At 38.0% G+C, this 19,662-nt stretch overlaps 1 protein-coding gene across 2 annotated transcripts in view; it reads right to left on the reverse strand.

Moving 5' to 3' along the window:
- Window positions 1-19,662, reverse strand: part of COPG2 (COPI coat complex subunit gamma 2) — a 380,960-nt gene that overhangs the window by 300,736 nt on the left and 60,562 nt on the right. For both annotated transcript variants that reach the window (XM_059711801.1, XM_059711802.1), the window contains exons 10-13: window positions 10,609-10,742; window positions 10,016-10,083; window positions 8,121-8,309; window positions 159-254 (exon numbers count right to left, since the gene is read on the reverse strand). In XM_059711801.1, coding sequence (XP_059567784.1) covers window positions 159-254; window positions 8,121-8,309; window positions 10,016-10,083; window positions 10,609-10,742 — 487 coding nt within the window. The remainder of the gene's footprint in view (window positions 1-158; window positions 255-8,120; window positions 8,310-10,015; window positions 10,084-10,608; window positions 10,743-19,662) is intronic.

A 19,662-nucleotide genomic window follows, 5' to 3' on the forward strand; every position in this document is an offset into this window, starting at 1 on the left:
AAGCTAGAGCAATAGCATGTTTAGTAATGATAAGTCAGCAACCAGAAGTAAGCACACTATTTGAGAGACACATGCTGCTTTAAATACTATGACATTTAATGGGAATCATAAGAATTTAAGAGAGCAACTTCCTATGATTTACAAACTAGTCCACCTACATCGTCTCGGAGCATGTTGGAGAGGAAAGTCATCATGACGCCATGTTTCCGCGGGTATTTCTGACAGAGAGCACTAATTGCCTGTACAACCACCACCTGCAGAAAAACAAACAGAAAGGCCATTCACCTTTATAATGACTGTACTACCACCACCCATAAAAAGACCAGCACAGAAAGGACATTCATCTTTATAACTTTAGCTACTAAGCATATTTTATTTACTGTAAGCTAAGAAGGCGCTGTAGTTATTCAAAATTGCAATGGTTCTTCATGAAAGATAAGCCAAGAGACCTCAAGGGAAAATAAAAAGTTCATTCAAAAGACCCCATTCCTTTGCTCCAAATAAATAAGCACATAAAAATTTAAAGTGAACAGTAAAGATTAAAAGCTTGAACAGACTGATTTCCATAGAAGAAATAGAAAGTTACCATAGAACTACTTTACAAAATGGTTTCTAGAATAATTTTACCGCAACTTTAAAGACCAGTGTCAAGTGAGAAGGGTGTGAGATATTACATTACTTGCAAACTAACAAGTGAGCTTGCCACAATTTCATTAATGCTAGTAGAAAACATGAGACTCCAGGATCAGAGATGAAAGACAGTAAATTACTCATTGCAACAGCAGTAGCTACCATACCAGTATTTGGAACCAGTTTCCTGAGCCCCAATCCCCACAGGGCAATGCAAAAAGGGGCAGATAACACTGAGACCTGCAGACCATTGCATTACAGGAGAAGAACACTCAGGTATGGCACTTGAGTATTTTACAATGGGCAATAAGCATGCCGGTCTTTTGTTCTGAAGGGAAACATTATTTTTCTTATACTGGACAGTGAGCATGTTTGCTTTTTGCTCTACAGCAGTGGTTCTCAACCCTCTGGCCCTTTAAATACAGTTCCTCATGTTGTGACCCAACCATAAAATTATTTTCGTTGCTACTTCATAACTGTAATGTTGCTACTGTTATGAATCGTAATGTAAATATCTGATGTGCAGGATGGTCTTAGGCGACCCCTGTGAAAGGGTCATTCGACCACCAAAGGGATCGTGACCCACAGGTTGAGAACCGCTGGTCTACAGGGAACAGTAGCTTTGTCTTCTAGAGCTGTATTGAAATATGCCCTGTACAGGAAGACACTATATTTTCTAAGGTTGGAAGATACCTTGCACTACACAAAGGGAACTAAGCTAGGACAGTAGGAAACAAAGGGCAGTTAGTGCCTAACTTGCAAGATGTACAGAAATACAAGAAACTCCTGGAGAATTGGGAACTGTTTCTCAACAACCAGATAGTCCCAATCTATACACATCATTTCAGAACATAGAAAATGAAGAAAAACAAATCCATCGCCTCTTGTATGCACCCTGCCAGGGATCAAACCCACAACCTAGGTATGTGCCTTAACCAGGAGTTGAACCCACAACCTTTTGGTGTACCGGATGATGCTCCAATCAACTGAGCCACCCGGCCATAGCAAACATCCAGTTTTCTTTATGAAGCAATCATACCAAAATGTAATAAAGATGTAATACATGCAAAACAAAAAATTTTAGATGGAATTCATTTATAAATATTGATGCAAAAATTCTAAGTGATAGATTAGCTAACAACTCCAACACTACAGTAATAAAATAGTATTTCATCATGAAATGGGATTTATACCAAGAATGCAATAATGGTTCAACTTAAGAAGATTAGTTAATATAATGCATATATTAATGAGTCAGTAAAGAAAAATCATATGATTATATCCATAGATGCTGAAAAGACTTTGATAAATATCCAACACCTATTACTAATAAAAATTCTTGAAAAAAAAATAGAAATGGGTAGATAGTTCCATTTTACACACTCACACCTCAATCCTAATGTCACTATATTACTAAATAGAGAACACCAAGAGGCATTCCCATTAAGGTCAGAAATAATATAAGGATGCCACTATCGACTATTATTCAACATTACTATGGAGTTATTAGCTAATGCAACTAGACAAGAGAAAACAATTAGAGGAATAAGAATTGAAAAATAAAAGACATAACTATCTTTATTTACAGATGATATGACAATATACCTGGAAATCCTACAAAAGCAATAATAAAACTAAATAAAATAATTCAACAAGAAGTAGGATATAAAATTAAAATACAAAAATAATACTAATCATTGCATGAAAAATAACTAGTTAAAAGATATAATGGGTGCCTTGACTAGTTTGGCTCAGTGGATAGAGTGTTGGCCTGCAGACTCAAGGGTCTCAGGTTCGATTCCGGTCAAGGGCATATACCTTGGTTGCAGGCACAGCCCCAGTGGGGAGTGTGCAGGAGGCAGCTGATTAATGTTCTCTCTCATCGATGTTTCTCAGTCTCTATACCTCTCCCTTCCTCTCTGTAAGAAGTCAATAAAAATATTTTTTAAAAAAGATCTAATGGGTTAAAACATATAACAACAAAAGATAATATAGTTAGGAAAAGCATTTAAGACATTCAAAACTAATAAAAATACTATTAAATATTTTGAAAGGCACAAAAGTAACTGGAACAAATTATAAAACATCACTGTTCTTGGTTAAAATGTCTTAACATTAAGTTAACTTATAAAAACACCAAGGAGATTTTTTATGAAACTAGACAAGTTAACACTAGTTCATAAGGAAAAATATACACATAAGACTAGCTAGGGAAACAATGAAAATAAAGAGTTATGAGAGGCAGCTAATAAATATTAATACATTCTGCAAAGCTTCTATATTTAAAATAGTGTGTGATCATGATTTATGAATAAAGAAAACAACATAATAGAATAGAAAGCCCCAAAATAGACCCAAGTACATATAGTACTTTAGTATATGTTAAAGGTGGTATTTACTTATTAAAAAAACCATGGGTGGAGTTCATCACGACCACAACCGCAGCGGCCAAGCGGAAGGAAGTCAGTCCTGCAGGGGTTGTCTTGGCAACAGCTTCGCCCTCCCCCGAGCTGTTTCCGGTGAGGGCAGGGTTTGAGGCAGGAACCCACCCTCGGAGCGTGGAGGCATATCTTTATAAAGTGTGCTGTGCCAGCACAGCCAAGGGTGACCCTGAGTGGGGGCGGCTGAAAGGCTTATAAAAGACAGACAAGAGAATGAAAGCTGGGTCTCGGTGGGACGCTGCTTCTCTGAGAGACAGCGACCACTACCACAGCCGTATCTTTATTTTATAGCAGATGCCATGAGGCAAAAAGTAAGGGCATGACCAAGATGTTTACAACATTCTCCTGGGTTTCAATCCTACTCAACTACATGCACCTGAACTCTGTAAGCCTACATCACTCAGGCACGTGGGGCCACATGTTTGGACCATAGGTTCAAGCTTACAACTATAGCTGTTGGCTATAATTGTGCTGGGAGGGCCCTGCCCTCCAAGCTGGGACTTGCACGTGGCAATGAGAGGACTGTGCCCTCTCATAAGTCCAAGGCTTGAACCTGCCCAAAACATTGTAGCAGCTCCCCACAATAAAGTTTTAATTCTGTTTCACTGTTACTAATGTTGTGGCCCCACCCTATAACAAAGAAACAATTTCTGGAGGATGAGGCCCAGGAATCAGGATTTTTAAAAGATTCCCAGGTGATCCCAGTGTGCAGCCAAGGTTGAGAACCACTGCTATAGATAATATTAAACATATATCTAAACATGCAATTCTTTGTCCAAAAAATGAGCTTGTTCAAAAATTAAATGAAGAAAATTTGGATATACTCGATGGAGATTTTCACACATATTTGAGTGATGATTCCATTGATTCCACAGATGATGCTGAAAAGGAAAATCTTCCCATCGAATTTCTTAATAGTATTACTCCTTTGGGAATGCCGTGTCATAAATTAAAATTGAAAGTGGGTGCAATCATCATGCTATTGAGAAATCTCAGTAGTAAGTGGGGTCTTTGTAATGGTACCAGATTTATTATCAAAAGATTACAACCTAACATTATCGATGCTGAAGTATTAACAGGATCTGCAGAGGGAGAGGTTGTTCTGATTCCAAGAATTAATTTGTCCCCATCTGACACTGGCCTCCCATTTAAATTGATTCAACGACGATTTCCCGTGATGCCAGCATTTGTGATGACTATTAATAAATCACAAGGACAAACTCTAGACAGAGTAGGCATGTTCCTACCTGAACCCGTTTTTGCACATGGTCAGTTATATGTTGCTTTCTCTCCAGTTTGAAGAGCATGTGATGTTACAGTTAAAGTTCTAAGTACTTCATCACAAGGGAAATTAGTCAAGCACTCTGAAAGTGTTTTCTCGCTCTTAAAGTGGTGTACAGTGAGATATTAGAATAAGTTTAATCACTTTATCAGTCATTGTTTGCATCACTGTTGTTTTTATATCATGTTTTTGTTGTTTTCATATCATGTTTTTGTCGTTTTTATATCATACCTCTGTTGTTATATCCTTTTATTACTGTTTATTTATTAATAAATTTATATGTTATTTTCATATACATTTTACTAATTTCCTTTCATCTCTCACACTTCTATTATAGAGAAAGGGCAAATAGCAATATTAAAATATCTCTGCTAATTAATTCCCTTTTTAAAAATATATTTTATTGATTTTTTATAGAGAGGAAGGGAGTGGGATAGAGAGTTGGAAACATCGATGAGAGAGAAACATCGATCAGCTGCCTCCTGCACACTCCCCACTGGGGATATGCCTGCAACCAAGGTACATGCCCTTGACTGGAATCGAACCTGGGACCCTTGAGTCCACAGGCCAATGCTCTATATACTGAGCCAAACAGGTTAGGGCAATTAATTCCCTTTTAATGTGCACGAATTTCGTGCACTGGGCTACTAGTTATAAATAACAAGCAAAAACAGTTTATTGAATAAAAATGGGGGTTGGGAGCAACAGGTTATTAAAAAAAATGAGATTAGATCCATTTCTCATTTCATATATAATAAAATCCAATAGATCAGATATCTAAATGTAAAACATCTACCTATACTAATAAAAGGATAACATGCTAATTAGGGTGGACATCCTTCTGGACAAAGCTGCAGCGGCTGCAAAGGGCCCAGGCTCAGGCCAGCAGTGACAACAGCAGTGGGGTAATGAGGGTGGTGCCTTCCCCTGATCCGCCAGGTTGCCTCCCACAGAGGGAGGCCAGACTGCAGCTCAGGCCAGGGGCTGAGGCAGAGGTGGTTAGGGGTGATCAGGCCGGCGGGGGTGGCAAATTAGGGGTGATCAGGCCAGCAGGGGGGCAAGGTAGGGGCGATCAGGCCGGCAAGCAGAGGTAGTCAGGGGCGATCAGGCAGGCAGGCAGAGGGGTTAGGGGCAATCAGGGAGTCAGGCAGAGGGGTTAGGGGTGATCAGGCAGGCAGTCAGGCAAGCGGTTAGGAGCCAGTGGTCCCAGATTGTGAGAGGGATGTCCGACTGCCAGTTTAGGCCCAATCCCGCAGGCCAGGCCTAAACCAGCAGTCAGACATCGCCCAAGGGGTCCCAGATTGGAGAGGGTGCAGGCTGGTGTGAGGGACCCCCACCTCTGCCATGCATGAATTGCATGCACCGGGCCTCTGGTCCTATATAATAAAAGCCTAATATGCTAAGTGTCTGGTCGTCCAGTCAGCCATTCAACCAAAGTGTAATATGCTAATGATATGCTAAGGCCACTCAACTGCTCGCTATGATGTGCACTGACCACCAGGGGGCAGATGCTCCGACCGGTAGGTTAGCTTGCTGCTGGGGTCTGGCCAATTGGGACTGAGTGAGTCGGGCCGGACATATCCTGGAGCCCTCCCACGTCCCTCCCTGGCCCCGATTGTGCACTGGTGGTGTTCCTCGGCCTGGCCTGCACCCCCTTGCCATCCGGAACCCCTTGGGGGATGTCGGAGAGTTGGTTTCAGCTTGATCTCGCAGGCCAGGCCAAGGGACCCCACTGGTGCACGAATTCATGCATGGGGCGTCTAGTGAAACTGTAAACATACCAGAAGAAACATTAAGACTCTATAATCTGAAGGGAAAGGCTATTATTCAAAAGTCAAAGCAATAAAAGATAAGATTGACAAATTTGACTACAGCAAAATAAACCTTTGCATGACAAAAGATGTCATAAAAAAGTCAAAAGACAAATAGCAAACTGGGAAAAAATAACATATTTCATAGATAAAGAACCAATATCCCTAATACACATGTACAAAAAAACCTTTAAATAAGTAAGGAAACAAAAGGCCAAGACACCTATAAAAATGGGGAAAATATATGAGCAGACAACACTTAAAAAGAAATATTAAATGATCCTAAAATATAAGAAAAGATGTTGAACTTCCCTCATAACAAAATAAATCCAAATTAAAACTATATCCATCAGGTTGGCCAAACGTCAAAACGTAACACATTCCACTGGTGAGACTAAGGGGAAACTGACACTCATACAGTGCTGGTAGAGCTTAGCTTTCTCTACAAAACTACCTATTTATTTACCCTTCAACCTAGCATATGGGCTTCTAGGGATTTACCCTAAAGATACAACGCTAACATTTCAAGGAAACAAATGCACAAGGTTATCCACTGCAGCGTTCTTTGTAATTGCAAAATACTGCAAACTCTAAATGCTCAAGCACAGGAGATTCATTCAATAAGCTATAGTACAAAATGACCTTCATAGGTTTCCCAAAGATTCAAAATGTCTGCTTAAACATACAGGTGAGGCTTGTCGTTTAAAAGACTAGATTTATCCTATAACAGAGTAAACAGGGTCAATTATATTCTTTGAGAAATAAGACAAAAGAATAAAGTCTTTCTATTTTAGTTCTTCTAGCTGAAATTTATTATTCTTCTGATTATCTCTAACATATTTTCACAAGTTCTATTCAACACTATACTGGAACTCCTAGCCATTTCAATAAGGCAAGAAAAAGAAAAGAAAAGCTTTTGGATTGGAAGTGAAAAAGTAAAACTGTCTCTATTAATAGATGACATGATTATTTATATAGACAATCCTGAGGAATGTATAGAGCAACTACTAGAACTGATAAGGGTGCTTTACAAGGATATCAAGTTATGGGAAAGTAGGGGGCGGGAGGGAGGGAGAGAGAGAGAGAGAGAGGTTTTTTAACATACTGGTAGCAAACAATGAAATAGAAATTTTAATAAGATAGAGTCATAAGCATAAAATATTCAGATATAAATTCAACAAAAGACGTGCAAGACCTCTAGAATTAATGCTACAAAACACTGCTCAGAATAAAGACCTAAATAAAGAGGAAGGTATACTATATTCATGAACTAGAAGAATTAATACTGTTAAAATGTCAGTTCTTCCCAAATTAATTTATAGATTCAACACAACCCCAATCATAATCCTAACAGGCTTTGTTTTATAGAAATTATAAAATGGTTCTAAATTTTATATGGAAATGCAAAGAAACCAGATTATTAAAAAGAAGGACAAAGTTTAAAGACCACATTACTTCACTACTTGACATTGAAGAGGTACCCATAAAACTATAATAAAATACAGTGGGTATTGGCATAGTACTGATAAATAGATCAATGGAATATGATAAGGAGCCCAGAAATATACCTACAAGTCTATGGTTATCTGCTTTTCAGACAAAGATGACCAAGCATGCCAATGTGTCTTTTCAACAAATGATGCTGGAATGACTGGATATTGGTATGGGAAAATACTGAACTTATCAAACATAATACACAAATATCAATTCAAGTTAGATCACAGATCAAAATATAAAAGCTAAAACCACAAAATATTAAGAATAAAACATAAGAAAATATCGTTAAGATGTAGAAGTAGCCAAAGGTTTCTCAGGACACAGAAAGCAATAACTATGAAACAAAAAAATATTAATAAATTAGACTTCATAAATATTTAAAACTTTTGCTCATCAAAAGATATTGTTAAGAAATAGGCAAGCCATAGAGATTGGAAGAAAAGATGATCATATTCTTACCTTGAACTCATCTGAAATTTCAGATACAAAAGAAGATATCTGCTTCATTAGTCTGTCCACACTGCTCTCACTTCCTGTTTTGAGAAGTGTAGTAATGGCCAGGGTAGCAATGCTTCTATTTGAGTCTGTGATCAAGTTTTCTAAGTCCAGATTGCAGGCAGTCACAGCAGAGGGGTGCTTCATTGCCACCTTGTGGAAGGGCAAGAAAAATATTAAGCAAATTGCTATTGATAAAAACCAGAATTTTTTTAAAAAAAAGAAGAGAAAAATAGAAATTAAAATTTAAGGTAAGTGGCTTTTTAAAAACTGAATGGGACAATATAGGTTAAAATTGTTTCAAAAAGAATGTTTCCAATTAAAAAGGTGTGATATATCATTTGATGAATGATTAACAATCATAGTCAAAGAACAGGATAGCACTTTTTCTTCCCAATATTACAGTCTGTCTTTTATTACAGTTGGCCTGTTTTTCCTTATAGTACCTGTGCACATTGATACCCATTCAACTGGATGTTAGGTTCTCTGAAAATAGGACCTCACGTGGTAAATAATGCTCAAAGACTGTTAATATCTTATCACTTAGAAAACAATTCTGTATTTAAGCAAACAGATTCCATCCAAACTGGATTGCTCATGGTCACTAAAACATGTCTGCCATTCTTCTGTTTCTTTTTGTAGGTGCCATTTACCTCTCTGCCTATAGCAATAAAAAAAATTTGAAAACAGCAAAGTATTGCCTCAAAATTCACTTAACCGCAAAATATGACCCAAACTACTGTAAAACTAATTAAGTCTTAATTTATTCCACTTACCAAGGATAATCATATTATCATACAAAAATTTTAATGTGTCTAATGGTGGTTACAGCTCCAGGCTCAATGGGGTTAGTATATAAGATATAGCATCATAGAGCCTTTCTAAATTTCACAAAATACAGAATTCCGAGACAGATCTGGCTCCAAGGTCACAGATGAAGGAATGTGGACCAATACCAACTCTTTGAATACAATTCACATTGCTATTCCTTGGCTGCTCTAAACTTCTCTGTCCTCCAATTATTCACATAATTAACCCATAACCAATCACTCACCACCTTATGACAAGTCGTCTACTATATTAAACTTTCCTTTAAAATTTTTATGGTTATTTAACGTATTCTGTAATGCAGCCTCTAGAACCATGCTACATGGTAGTCAATAGCCACATGTGACTACTAAGCATTTGAAATGTGGCTAGTTCAAATTGAGATATACTGTAAATATTTAAGAAAAAACGCTAGGTGTGTAAGATTTAGAATGAAAAAACTAAAAGGCAAAATATATCTTTTCAAATGCTATACTGATTACATGTTAATATGCCATTTTATATATATTAGGTTAAATAAAATGTGTTATCAAAATTAATCTCATCTTTAAAAAATTTTTTCATGTGTTTATTATAAAATTTAAATTTTCGTATGTGACTCCATTTTGTTTCTATTGGATGTGGCTACTATAGACCAGCATATCCAAGAGAACTTTCTGCAATGATAGAAATGTTCTATATCCACACCATCCAATGGGATAGTCACTAACCACATATGGCTCCTAAGCACTTGAGGTGTGACTAGTAACTAAGGAACTGAATTTTTAATTTAATTTTAATTTAAATGGAAACAGCCACTTATGGCTAAAGGTCATCATATTGGACAATATGGCACTATAAAGTGCTTAAAAGTCAGAAATGAATTATAATCTTTAGTTGAATGATAGTGAAAATGGCCATATCTAAGACCACAAATACAAGTGAGATACTACAGAACTAAAGCTAATAAATCATATTTACTAACCTTGGAGAGAAAGCCAAACACTTCACAATTAATGTTTCTCAATCAAACATTGATATAAATGACCTACCTTGTTCAAGGTCCTCACAGCTGCGTATCTCAAAGCTGGCTTCGGAGAGCTACAGAACAACTGAAGAACTAAAAAAGAAAAAAGATCACTGACTATAGCTCATTTCGTCATAGAGCATATATTTGAAAATACAGTTCATGAGCAATCATATTCAAAATATGCATAAGGAAATTTGATTACAGCATCAAAATTTCACATGAAAAATGTGTCATCAAAAATAGAAAAAGCACGTTTTGTTGAGGTATAACAACTTTAAATAGAGAATACAAAGTTTATTCTTTTTTCTAAAAGGATTAATATACCCATCAGTATATGAGTGGTAGTAATATTTATAGTTGTAAGAGCAAATGGGTTTTTTAAACATTACAAAGAACTGAAGGCATTAAAGTTATTTTTAAATGTTTTATATGGGGAAACTTCACAAAAAGAAATAAAGCAACTAAAATAATCATCTACATATCAGAATGCAAAGGCATCTATATATACAGAGCTAAGATTCAAAAATCATTCCTAATACCTATCCTGAAGACCTTTGGTGCTTAAAACAAACATAAGAATAGAAACAAAAACCAGCTATCAAATATATAACCAACCTGAAACAGCAGGTGCCAGCTCCCTTGCAGTACAGTTAGGAAGATGAATGATAGCTGAAGCAGCTTCATAAATAACCATTTCATGTTTATTTCGCAAGCAGCTCTCAATGAAATCAAAGAATGGACTTTCATGGCTGTCAGTAAATATAAATAGACCATCATTAGATATCAAAAAATCAGAGGCAATATGCACAGTAGTTGAAAACAGACAGATTGAAAAGCACTTTTAGAATTATGGATGAAGGACTTCTGAAAATCCATTCCTCCATAAAAAACAATAAGAACGCTAGCATAAATTTTCAAAATCAACTTTTTCAGCACTCTAGAAACTAGCAAAAGCTTGCAACAATCCTCATAGCTAAAAAAGCCAGAAGCCCAGCAGCCGCTGGAGGAGGCAAATGTGTTTGGAGCTCCCTCAAAAGCCCTGCCCCCAAGAACTGTCACTATTTGATCAGAGGAGTGTTCCCTAGAAAAGTCCCATTCATGGAGCTAATCTTTATTTTATCTGACTCATAGCTCATTTAGTGAAAACAGCCCTATATCCCCAGGGAGTTTGTCCTGCAAAACCAGTGGCAATTGCTTAACATTGTATTTGCCAGAGGCAGATTCCAGTTGGGACAAACAAAAATCTGCACACAAAAAACTTAAAGGAAAATCTGAGGCATGGATGTCCATAGTGGGCTTTGATAATTTCTGACATATTCCTGGGGATCTAAAAGGCCATGCGCATGTGGACGGCTGTGCAGATGCCCAGGAAAGATTGACAGAGCCCTAATTTCTCACCTATGCTTGACTTTGAGGTTCTGAGCAAGCAAGAAGTGAAGCCTAAGGCAGAGTTATAAACTGCAAGAGCATGGAAGGCATGCCCCAACACACAAAATGCCCACTGGAAAAGGGTGAAAGACATGGTGGTTTAAAGCATTTAAGAAAGTATGTCAAATCATTATCTGACGATTCAGCTAACCAAGCAAAAACTTCAATGACTGCACATGATCAAGAATAAAAGCTGCAGAATTAGCCCAGGAAAGTCAGTAAACAAACAACAACGACAAACAGCAACAATAACTCTGAGCATAGGGAAAGGGGAAATCTGAACACCCGAATTTTCACATCAAATAATTTAAAATATCCAATATTTGACAAACATTTATGATACACAGAAATAGCAAAATATAGCCCATGTACTGGAGGCGGGGTGAGGGGGGCGGGGGAGTGAAATGGTCAATGAACATTATTCCTGAGGAAGCCTACATGCTGGATTTACCATGCAAAGATTTCAGGTCAACTAATATAAATACAGTGGGGCCTTGACTTACGAGTTTAATTCGTTCCGTGACAGACCTTGTAACTCAAATTACTCATATGTCAAATCAATTTTCACCGAGTGAGACACGTGATGCTGGGCTGATGTTGTGGCGTTCACTGTGACGTTCGCTGTGCCAACTAGCAGTGGGGTATCTGAAGCTGGCTCGTAACCCGAATTTTAGCTCGCAACTCAAAGCAAAAAATCGGCCGAGAGATGGCTCATATCTCGAAAAACTTGGTTAGTCGGGACACTCGTAAGTCAAGGCCCCACTGTATGTTGAAAGAAGTAAAGGAAACCATGTCTACAGAATAAAAGGGAATTAAAGGCATGACAATCATGCCTCACCAAAGAGAATATTAATATAGAGATAGAAATGAGTTCTTAAAAGGAACCAAATAGAAATTCTGGATTTGGAAAGTATAATAACTGGAGTCAGAAATTCAAATCTGCAGTTTAATGGTTGATTTGCACTGGCAGTAGAAAGAACCATAAACTTGAAGATGGTTAACCTGAGATAACCCAGCTGAGGAAAATTTTTTTTTAAAAGAATGAAGAAAAAGAACAAAGGTTTAGAGACCTGTGGAATATGACCATGGGTAGCAACATTTGCACAATAGGAGTCTCAGAAGGAAAGGAGAGAGACAAAGGGGCAAAGGAATATCTGAAGAAATAGTGGCTAAAAACTTCCTAAACTTGATGAAAACCATTAATCCTTGAACTTAAGAAGCTCAACAAATCCCAAGCAGCATAAATACAAAAGGATCCCACACAGAGAGACAAAAACTGGTAAAAACATACAACAAAGAAAATTTTGACAGCAGCAAGATAAAAGCTACTGATCACCTTGAATAGAGGAGCATCAATACAATTAGTGGCTGACATTTCACCTAAAACGATGGATGAGAGGGTAGTAGAATGTCAAATTCAAAGTGCTGAAATAAAAATACAAGAATTCTATATCCAGCAAAACTATCCTGCAAAAATGAAGGCTGAAAAAGGAAATCCCCAGATAAACAATGAATGAGAATGCACTGCTAATAGGTCTGATTTAGACTGAACTATTGACTCTAAATAATGATATGAATAATCAAGGAGAAATACAGAGACTAGAAATGGTAAATACATAAAGTGACATAAAAGATAATATAGATACATTATTTTCATTTCTCTTAACTGTTTTAAAAATACATAAAATTGTATGAAGCAATAATTATAATACTACATTGTTGGATTTATTACACATACATATGTAATATACATGACAATAATAGCAAACAAGAGCAGGGAGAAAATGCAACCATATTAAAGCGAAGATTCTATTTTACTAGAATTAAGTTAGTATTAATCTGAAGTAGCAAATTAAAATGCATATTCTAATCCCTAGAGTAATGACTAAGAAAAAATGGCAAAAAAGTAAAAATATTCACAGAGAAATTAAAATGATATGCTGAAAATGTTTACTTAACACAAAAGAAAGTAGGCAAAGAGGAAGAGAGAAACAAAAAAGACAGGAGACTTACATAGAACCAACAAAAAATGGCAAAGATAAATACAACTAAACATCCCAATCAAAGTAAAATCCAATTACATACCATCTAGAAGTAACTCACAGTAGATTCAAAGATACAAATAGGGTGAAAGGAAAAGATATCATACAAACAGTAACCATAAGAGATCAGGAGTGGCCATATTAACATCAGACAAAATAGAATTTAAGACAAAAATATTACAGGAGATAAAAGGACATTTCATAATGAGAAAGAGGTCAATGTATCAGTATGGTATAACAATGATAAATACATACACAAATTTAACATCAGAGCATCAAAATACATGAATCAAAACTTGACAAAATGAAAGTAGATTATAGATCATTTAACAATAACAGTTGGAGATATCTATACATATAGAACAACTGGACAGAAAATCATCAAGGATATAGAAGATCTGAAAAACATAATCGGCCAACTCAATCTAGAACATTCAACCCAATGACTGTACCATAAATATACAGTTTTCAAGTGCATATAGACAGTTCTCAAGGATAGATCAAATGCCAACCATAAAACACATTTCAATACATTCAGAAGGACAGAAATCATCAAAGTATGTTCCCCAACCATAATGAAATTAAAATATAAGTCAACAAACAAAAAAAAATTATAGGTCAACAACAAGAAATAAATTGGGGAGAAAAAAATGGCGACTGGCAGGAAGGTAGGGAGGGAGAGAGTGTGAGAGTGCAAGGAAGTGATAGAGGAGCATGTGGATGTGTGTGGTGTGTGTGTGTATGAGCTAGGGACAGTTAGATTCTGCAGGTCTTCTAAGGGGCTGCTAAACCGGGCAGTCTTAGGCGGCGGAGCCCCGCTCTCAGTGCAGACACTCCTGGGCGGCCAGCACAGGCACAGCGATCACGCCATCTTGGGAAACAGAGCTGCTTGAGACTAGGATCCTGGCCTCAGCACCACCCAGTCTGATCTCAGACTCATACCAGGACCCTGCAGCCACTGGGGACAGAGACCTGTGACCACAGCTACAGACCTGCGGACGCCAAAAGTTCAGAAATCCCCACCGCAGATCCGTGAGTAACAGAGCCCATCCCCCTCCCTGCAGGCACGTGTGGGCAGCACCATAGTAACTGATAGAGCCACCCCTTGCCTGGGCCTCAGTGCTGCCACAGGAACTTTAGCCTGGAAGTGTGAGAGCACCTTGGAACTGGTCCCGCGTAGTGCCAGCAGGAGTCCTGGGCTGGGAGCAAACACATGAACACCTGGAACTGGTCCTGCGCACACTGCCTGCTCCAGGAGCCCTGGGCTGGGAGCAATTGCGCGAACACCGAGAATTTGTCCCACGTAGCACGGGCCCAGGGACCCCGATTCTCTGGGCAGGAGGCAGCACCAAGCACCAGTGACTTGACTGTGTTTCTAATCACCTGCGCCTGAGATCCCTGACTCCCTGTGCATTCAGACTAAGAGCCAGTGACTCCAATTCTTGGTGCAAGGGCACACAGGGACCCTGATTCTCAATGCAAGGTCCCGCGAAGCAACAGAGACTCTGATACTGGATTCTTGGGGAACTCTGACTCCTGGCGCACGCTAGGGGGCGCTGATTTTCAACACGCTCCAGGGGGGTCTCTCTTTCAGCATGGTGGAGGCAGGGTCCCTGATTCTAAGGGCCCGGACGAAGCCACACTGAGCGCTGGCAACACTGACTCTGAGCGAGCCTGATTCCCACTAACCCACAATAACAACACATCTTAGTGTCAGAGCTCTTCAGTGACACTAGGGTGGTGTGAGGCTCCCACTGCACATGGCCCAGGCCCACGCAACTCGACGTTTGAACCATCGGGAGATAATCAGAATGAAGAGACTACACAACACCCAGAGGAAAGACAATGAGGAATCGCCAAGAAAGGAAATTAATGAAGTTGAAGCATGCAACATGACAGAGAAAGAATTCAGAATAATGGTTGTACAATTCATTCACCAGATGGATGAGAAAATCAACAACCTATGCAAGAATCAGGTAGAAATGAAAAGTGACATAGCTACAATCAAAAACACCATGGAAAGTTTCAACAGCAGACTAGAATAAGCAGAGGACCGAATTAGTGAGTTAGAAGATAAGGCAGAGAAACAAGCTCAATCTGAACAGCAACTGAAGAAAAAAATTAAAAAGCAGGAGGAGAGCCTAAGGGAGCTTTGGGACAACATGAAACGAAGTAACATACGCATAATAGGGCTGCAAGAAGGACAAGAAGAGCAACAAGGATTAGAAAATCTATTTGAAGAAATAATGACAGAAAACTTCCCAGATATGGGCGGGGGGGAAAAGTTACACAAGTACAGGGAGTCCCAAGCAAGATGAACCCCAAAAGACCCACACCAAGACACGTCATAATAACGATGGCAAATGTACAAGACAAAGAGAGAATCTTAAAGGCTGCACGAGAGAAACAGAGAGTTACCTACAAAGGATCCCCCATCAGATTATCAAATGATTTCTCAACAGAAACACATCAAGCTAGAAGGGAATGGAAAGAGGTATACAAAGTGTTGCAAAGCAAAGGACTGAATCCAAGAATACTCTATCCAGCAAGACTATCAATCAAAATTGAAGGGGAAATCAGGAGCTTTGCAGACAAAAAAAAGGCTAAGGGAGTTTATCACTACCAAGCCAGCAATGCAAGAAATGCTAAAAGGAATGCTGTAAAAAGAAGAAATATAAAGGTAAGAAAGACCACAGGCACGAAAATAGAAATGAATCCAAGCATGTACCTTTCAATAATAGCTTTAAATGTAAATGGACTAAACACTCCAATCAAAAGACATCGAGTGGCTGAATGGATAAAAAGACATGACCCATATATATGCTGTCTACAAGAGACCCACCTCAGAAAAAGGGACTCACACAGACTGAAAGTGAAGGGATGGAAAAATATCTTTCAGGCAAATGGAAATGAAAAAAAAGCTGGGGTAGCAATACTTATATCTGACAAAATAGACCTCAAAGTGAAGGCCATAACAAGAGATAAGGAAGGCCACTTCATAATATTAAAGGGATTGATCCAACAAAAGGATATAACCCTGATAAACATATGCACCCAATGCAGGAGCACCCAAATACATAAAAAACCTCTTGGAAAATAACAAGGGAGAGACCAACAACAACACAATCATAGTAGGGGACTGAAACACACCACTGACATCACTGGATAAATCCTCTAGACAAAAAAACAGCAAAGAAACAGCAATCCTAAATGACTCACTAGATCAGATGTACTTAATTGACATCTTCAGAACATTTCACCCCAAAGCCACAGAATATATGTTCTTCTCAAGTGCACATGGGACGTCTTCAAAAATAGACCACATATTGGGTCACAAGCAAAGTCTCCCCAAATACAAGAAGATTGAAATCATACCAAGCATCTTCTCAGATCACAAGGGCATAATATTAGAAATAAACCACAATAAAAACAATCCAAAAAACTCAAACACTTGGAAGCTGAATAGCATGTTACTAAATAATGATTGGGTTACCAGTGAGATCAAAGTAGAAATTAAAAACATCCTGGAAACTAATGACAATGAAAACACAACAATCCAAAACTTATGGGACACAATGAAAGCAGTCCTGAGAGGGAAGTTTATAGCACTACAGGCCTACCTCAAAAAACAAGAAAAAATGATAGTAAATCATTTAACTCTACAACTCAAAGAATTAGAAAGAGAACAAAAAAAGCCCAGAGTGAGCAGAAGAAAGGAGATAATAAAGATCAGAGCAGAAATAAATGACATAGAGACCAAAAAAAAATACAAAAGATCAATGAAAGCAAGACCTGGTTCTTTGAAAGGATAAACAAGATTGATGAGCCTCTAGCCGGGCTCACCAAGAAGCAAAGAGAGAGGACTCAAATAAACAAAATCAGAAATGAAGGAGGCGAAATAACAACAGACCCCTCAGAAATTCAAAGAATTGTTAAAAAATACTATGAACAACTCTACTCTAACAAACTAGACAACCTGGAGGAAAGGGACATATTCCTAGAAAAATAAAATCTTCCAAAACTCAATCCAGAGGATTCTAAAAATCTCAACAGGCCAATAACGATGGAAGAAATTGAAGCAGTCATCAAAAAGCTCCCAGTAAACAAAAGCCCGGGGCCAGACGGCTTCACAGGGGAGTTTTACCAAACATTCAAGGAAGAACTAAAACCTATCCTCCTCAGACTACTACAAAAAATTCAAGAGGAAGGAACACTTCCAAGCTCATTCTATGAAGCCAGCATCACCCTAATACCAAAACCAGGTAAAGACAACACAATGAAAGAGAATTACAGGCCAATATCCCTCATGAACATAGATGCCAAAATCCTCAACAAAATCTTAGCAAATCGGATCCAGCAGTACATCAGAAAGATCATACACCGTGACCAAGTAGGATTCATCCCAAGGATGCAAGGATGGTACAATATCCACAAATCAATAAACGTGATTCATCACATAAACAAATTGAGAGATAAAAACCACATAGTCATATCAACTGATGCAGAAAAAGCTTTCGACAAAATTCAACATCCTTTCTTGATAAAAACTCTCAGCAAGATAGGAATAGAAGGATCATACCTCAACATAATAAAAGCCATATATGACAAACCCACAGCCTACATCATACTCAATGGGCAAAAACTAAAACCATTTCCCCTGAGAACAGGAACAAGACAGGAAAGCCCCCTCTCACCACTCCTGTTCAACATAGTACTGGAAGTACTAGCCATTGCAATCAGACAAGAAGAAGAAATAAAAGGCATCAAAATTGGAAAAGAAGAAGTAAAACTGTCCTTATTTGCAGATGACATGATACTGTACATAGAAAACCCTAAAGACTCCATCAAAAAATTATTAGAGTTAATAAATGAATTCGGCAATGTAGCAGGATACAAAATTAATGCCAAGAAATCTAAGGCATTTCTTTACACCAATAGTGAACTTACAGAAAGGGAGACTAAAAAAGCAATCCCATTTACCATCACACCAAAGAAATTAAGATACCTAGGAAAAAACTTAACTAAGGAGGTAAAAGACTTATATGCGAAAAACTACAGGACACTGAAAAAAGAGATAGAGGAAGACATAAACAGATGGAAGAACACACCGTGTTCATGGATTGGTAGAATAAACATCATCAAAATGTCCATACTACCCAAAGCAATCTATAGATTCAATGCAATCCCCATTAAATTACCAACGGCATATTTCACAGACCTAGAATGAACGTTCCAAAAATTCATCTGGAATAAAAAAAGACCTCGAATAGCTGCAGCAATCCTGAGAAAGAAGAACAAAGTAGGTGGGATCTCAATACCAGATATCAAACTGTATTACAAAGCTACTGTTCTTAAAACAGCTTGGTACTGGCACAAGAACAGACATATAGATCAATGGAATAGAATAGAGACCCCAGAAATCGACCCAAACCACTATGCCCAATTAATACTCGACAAAGGAGGCAAGAGCATACAATGGAGTCAAGACAGTCTCTTCAATAAATGGTGTTGGGAAAATTGGACAGATACATGCAAAAAGATGAAACTAGACCACCAACTCACACCATACACAAAAATAAACTCAAAATGGATAAAAGACTTAAACATAAGACAGGAAACCATAAATATACTAGAGGAATCCATAGGCAGCGAAATAGCAAACATATGTCAAAGGAATTTCTTCTCTGGTAATGCTCCTAGGGCAATGGAAACTAAAGAGAAAATAAACAAATGGGACTACATTAAAATAAAAAGCTTTTGCACAGCAAAGGAAGCCATCAACAACACAACAAGAAGACCCACTGCATGGGAGAACATATTTGCCAATGATATCACCGATAAGGGTTTAATCTATAACATTTACAAGGAACTCATGAAACTTAATAATAGGAAGATAAACAATCCAATCAAAAAATGGGCAATGGACCTAGATAGACACTTTTCGAAAGAGGACATACAGAGGGCCGAAAGACATATGAAAACATGCTCAAAGTCACTAATTATACGAGAGATGCAAATCAAAACGACATTGTGGTATCACCTCACACCTGTCAGAATGGCTATCATCAACAAATCAACAAACAACAAGTGTTGGAGAGGATGTGGAGAAAAAGGAAACCTTCTGCACTGCTGGTGGGAATGCAGACTGGTGCAGCCACTGTGGAGAACAGTATGGAGCTTCCTCAAAAAACTAAAAATG

The sequence above is a fragment of the Myotis daubentonii genome, chromosome 10 (assembly GCF_963259705.1).
Source record: "Myotis daubentonii chromosome 10, mMyoDau2.1, whole genome shotgun sequence".
Taxonomy (NCBI): domain Eukaryota; kingdom Metazoa; phylum Chordata; class Mammalia; order Chiroptera; family Vespertilionidae; genus Myotis; species Myotis daubentonii.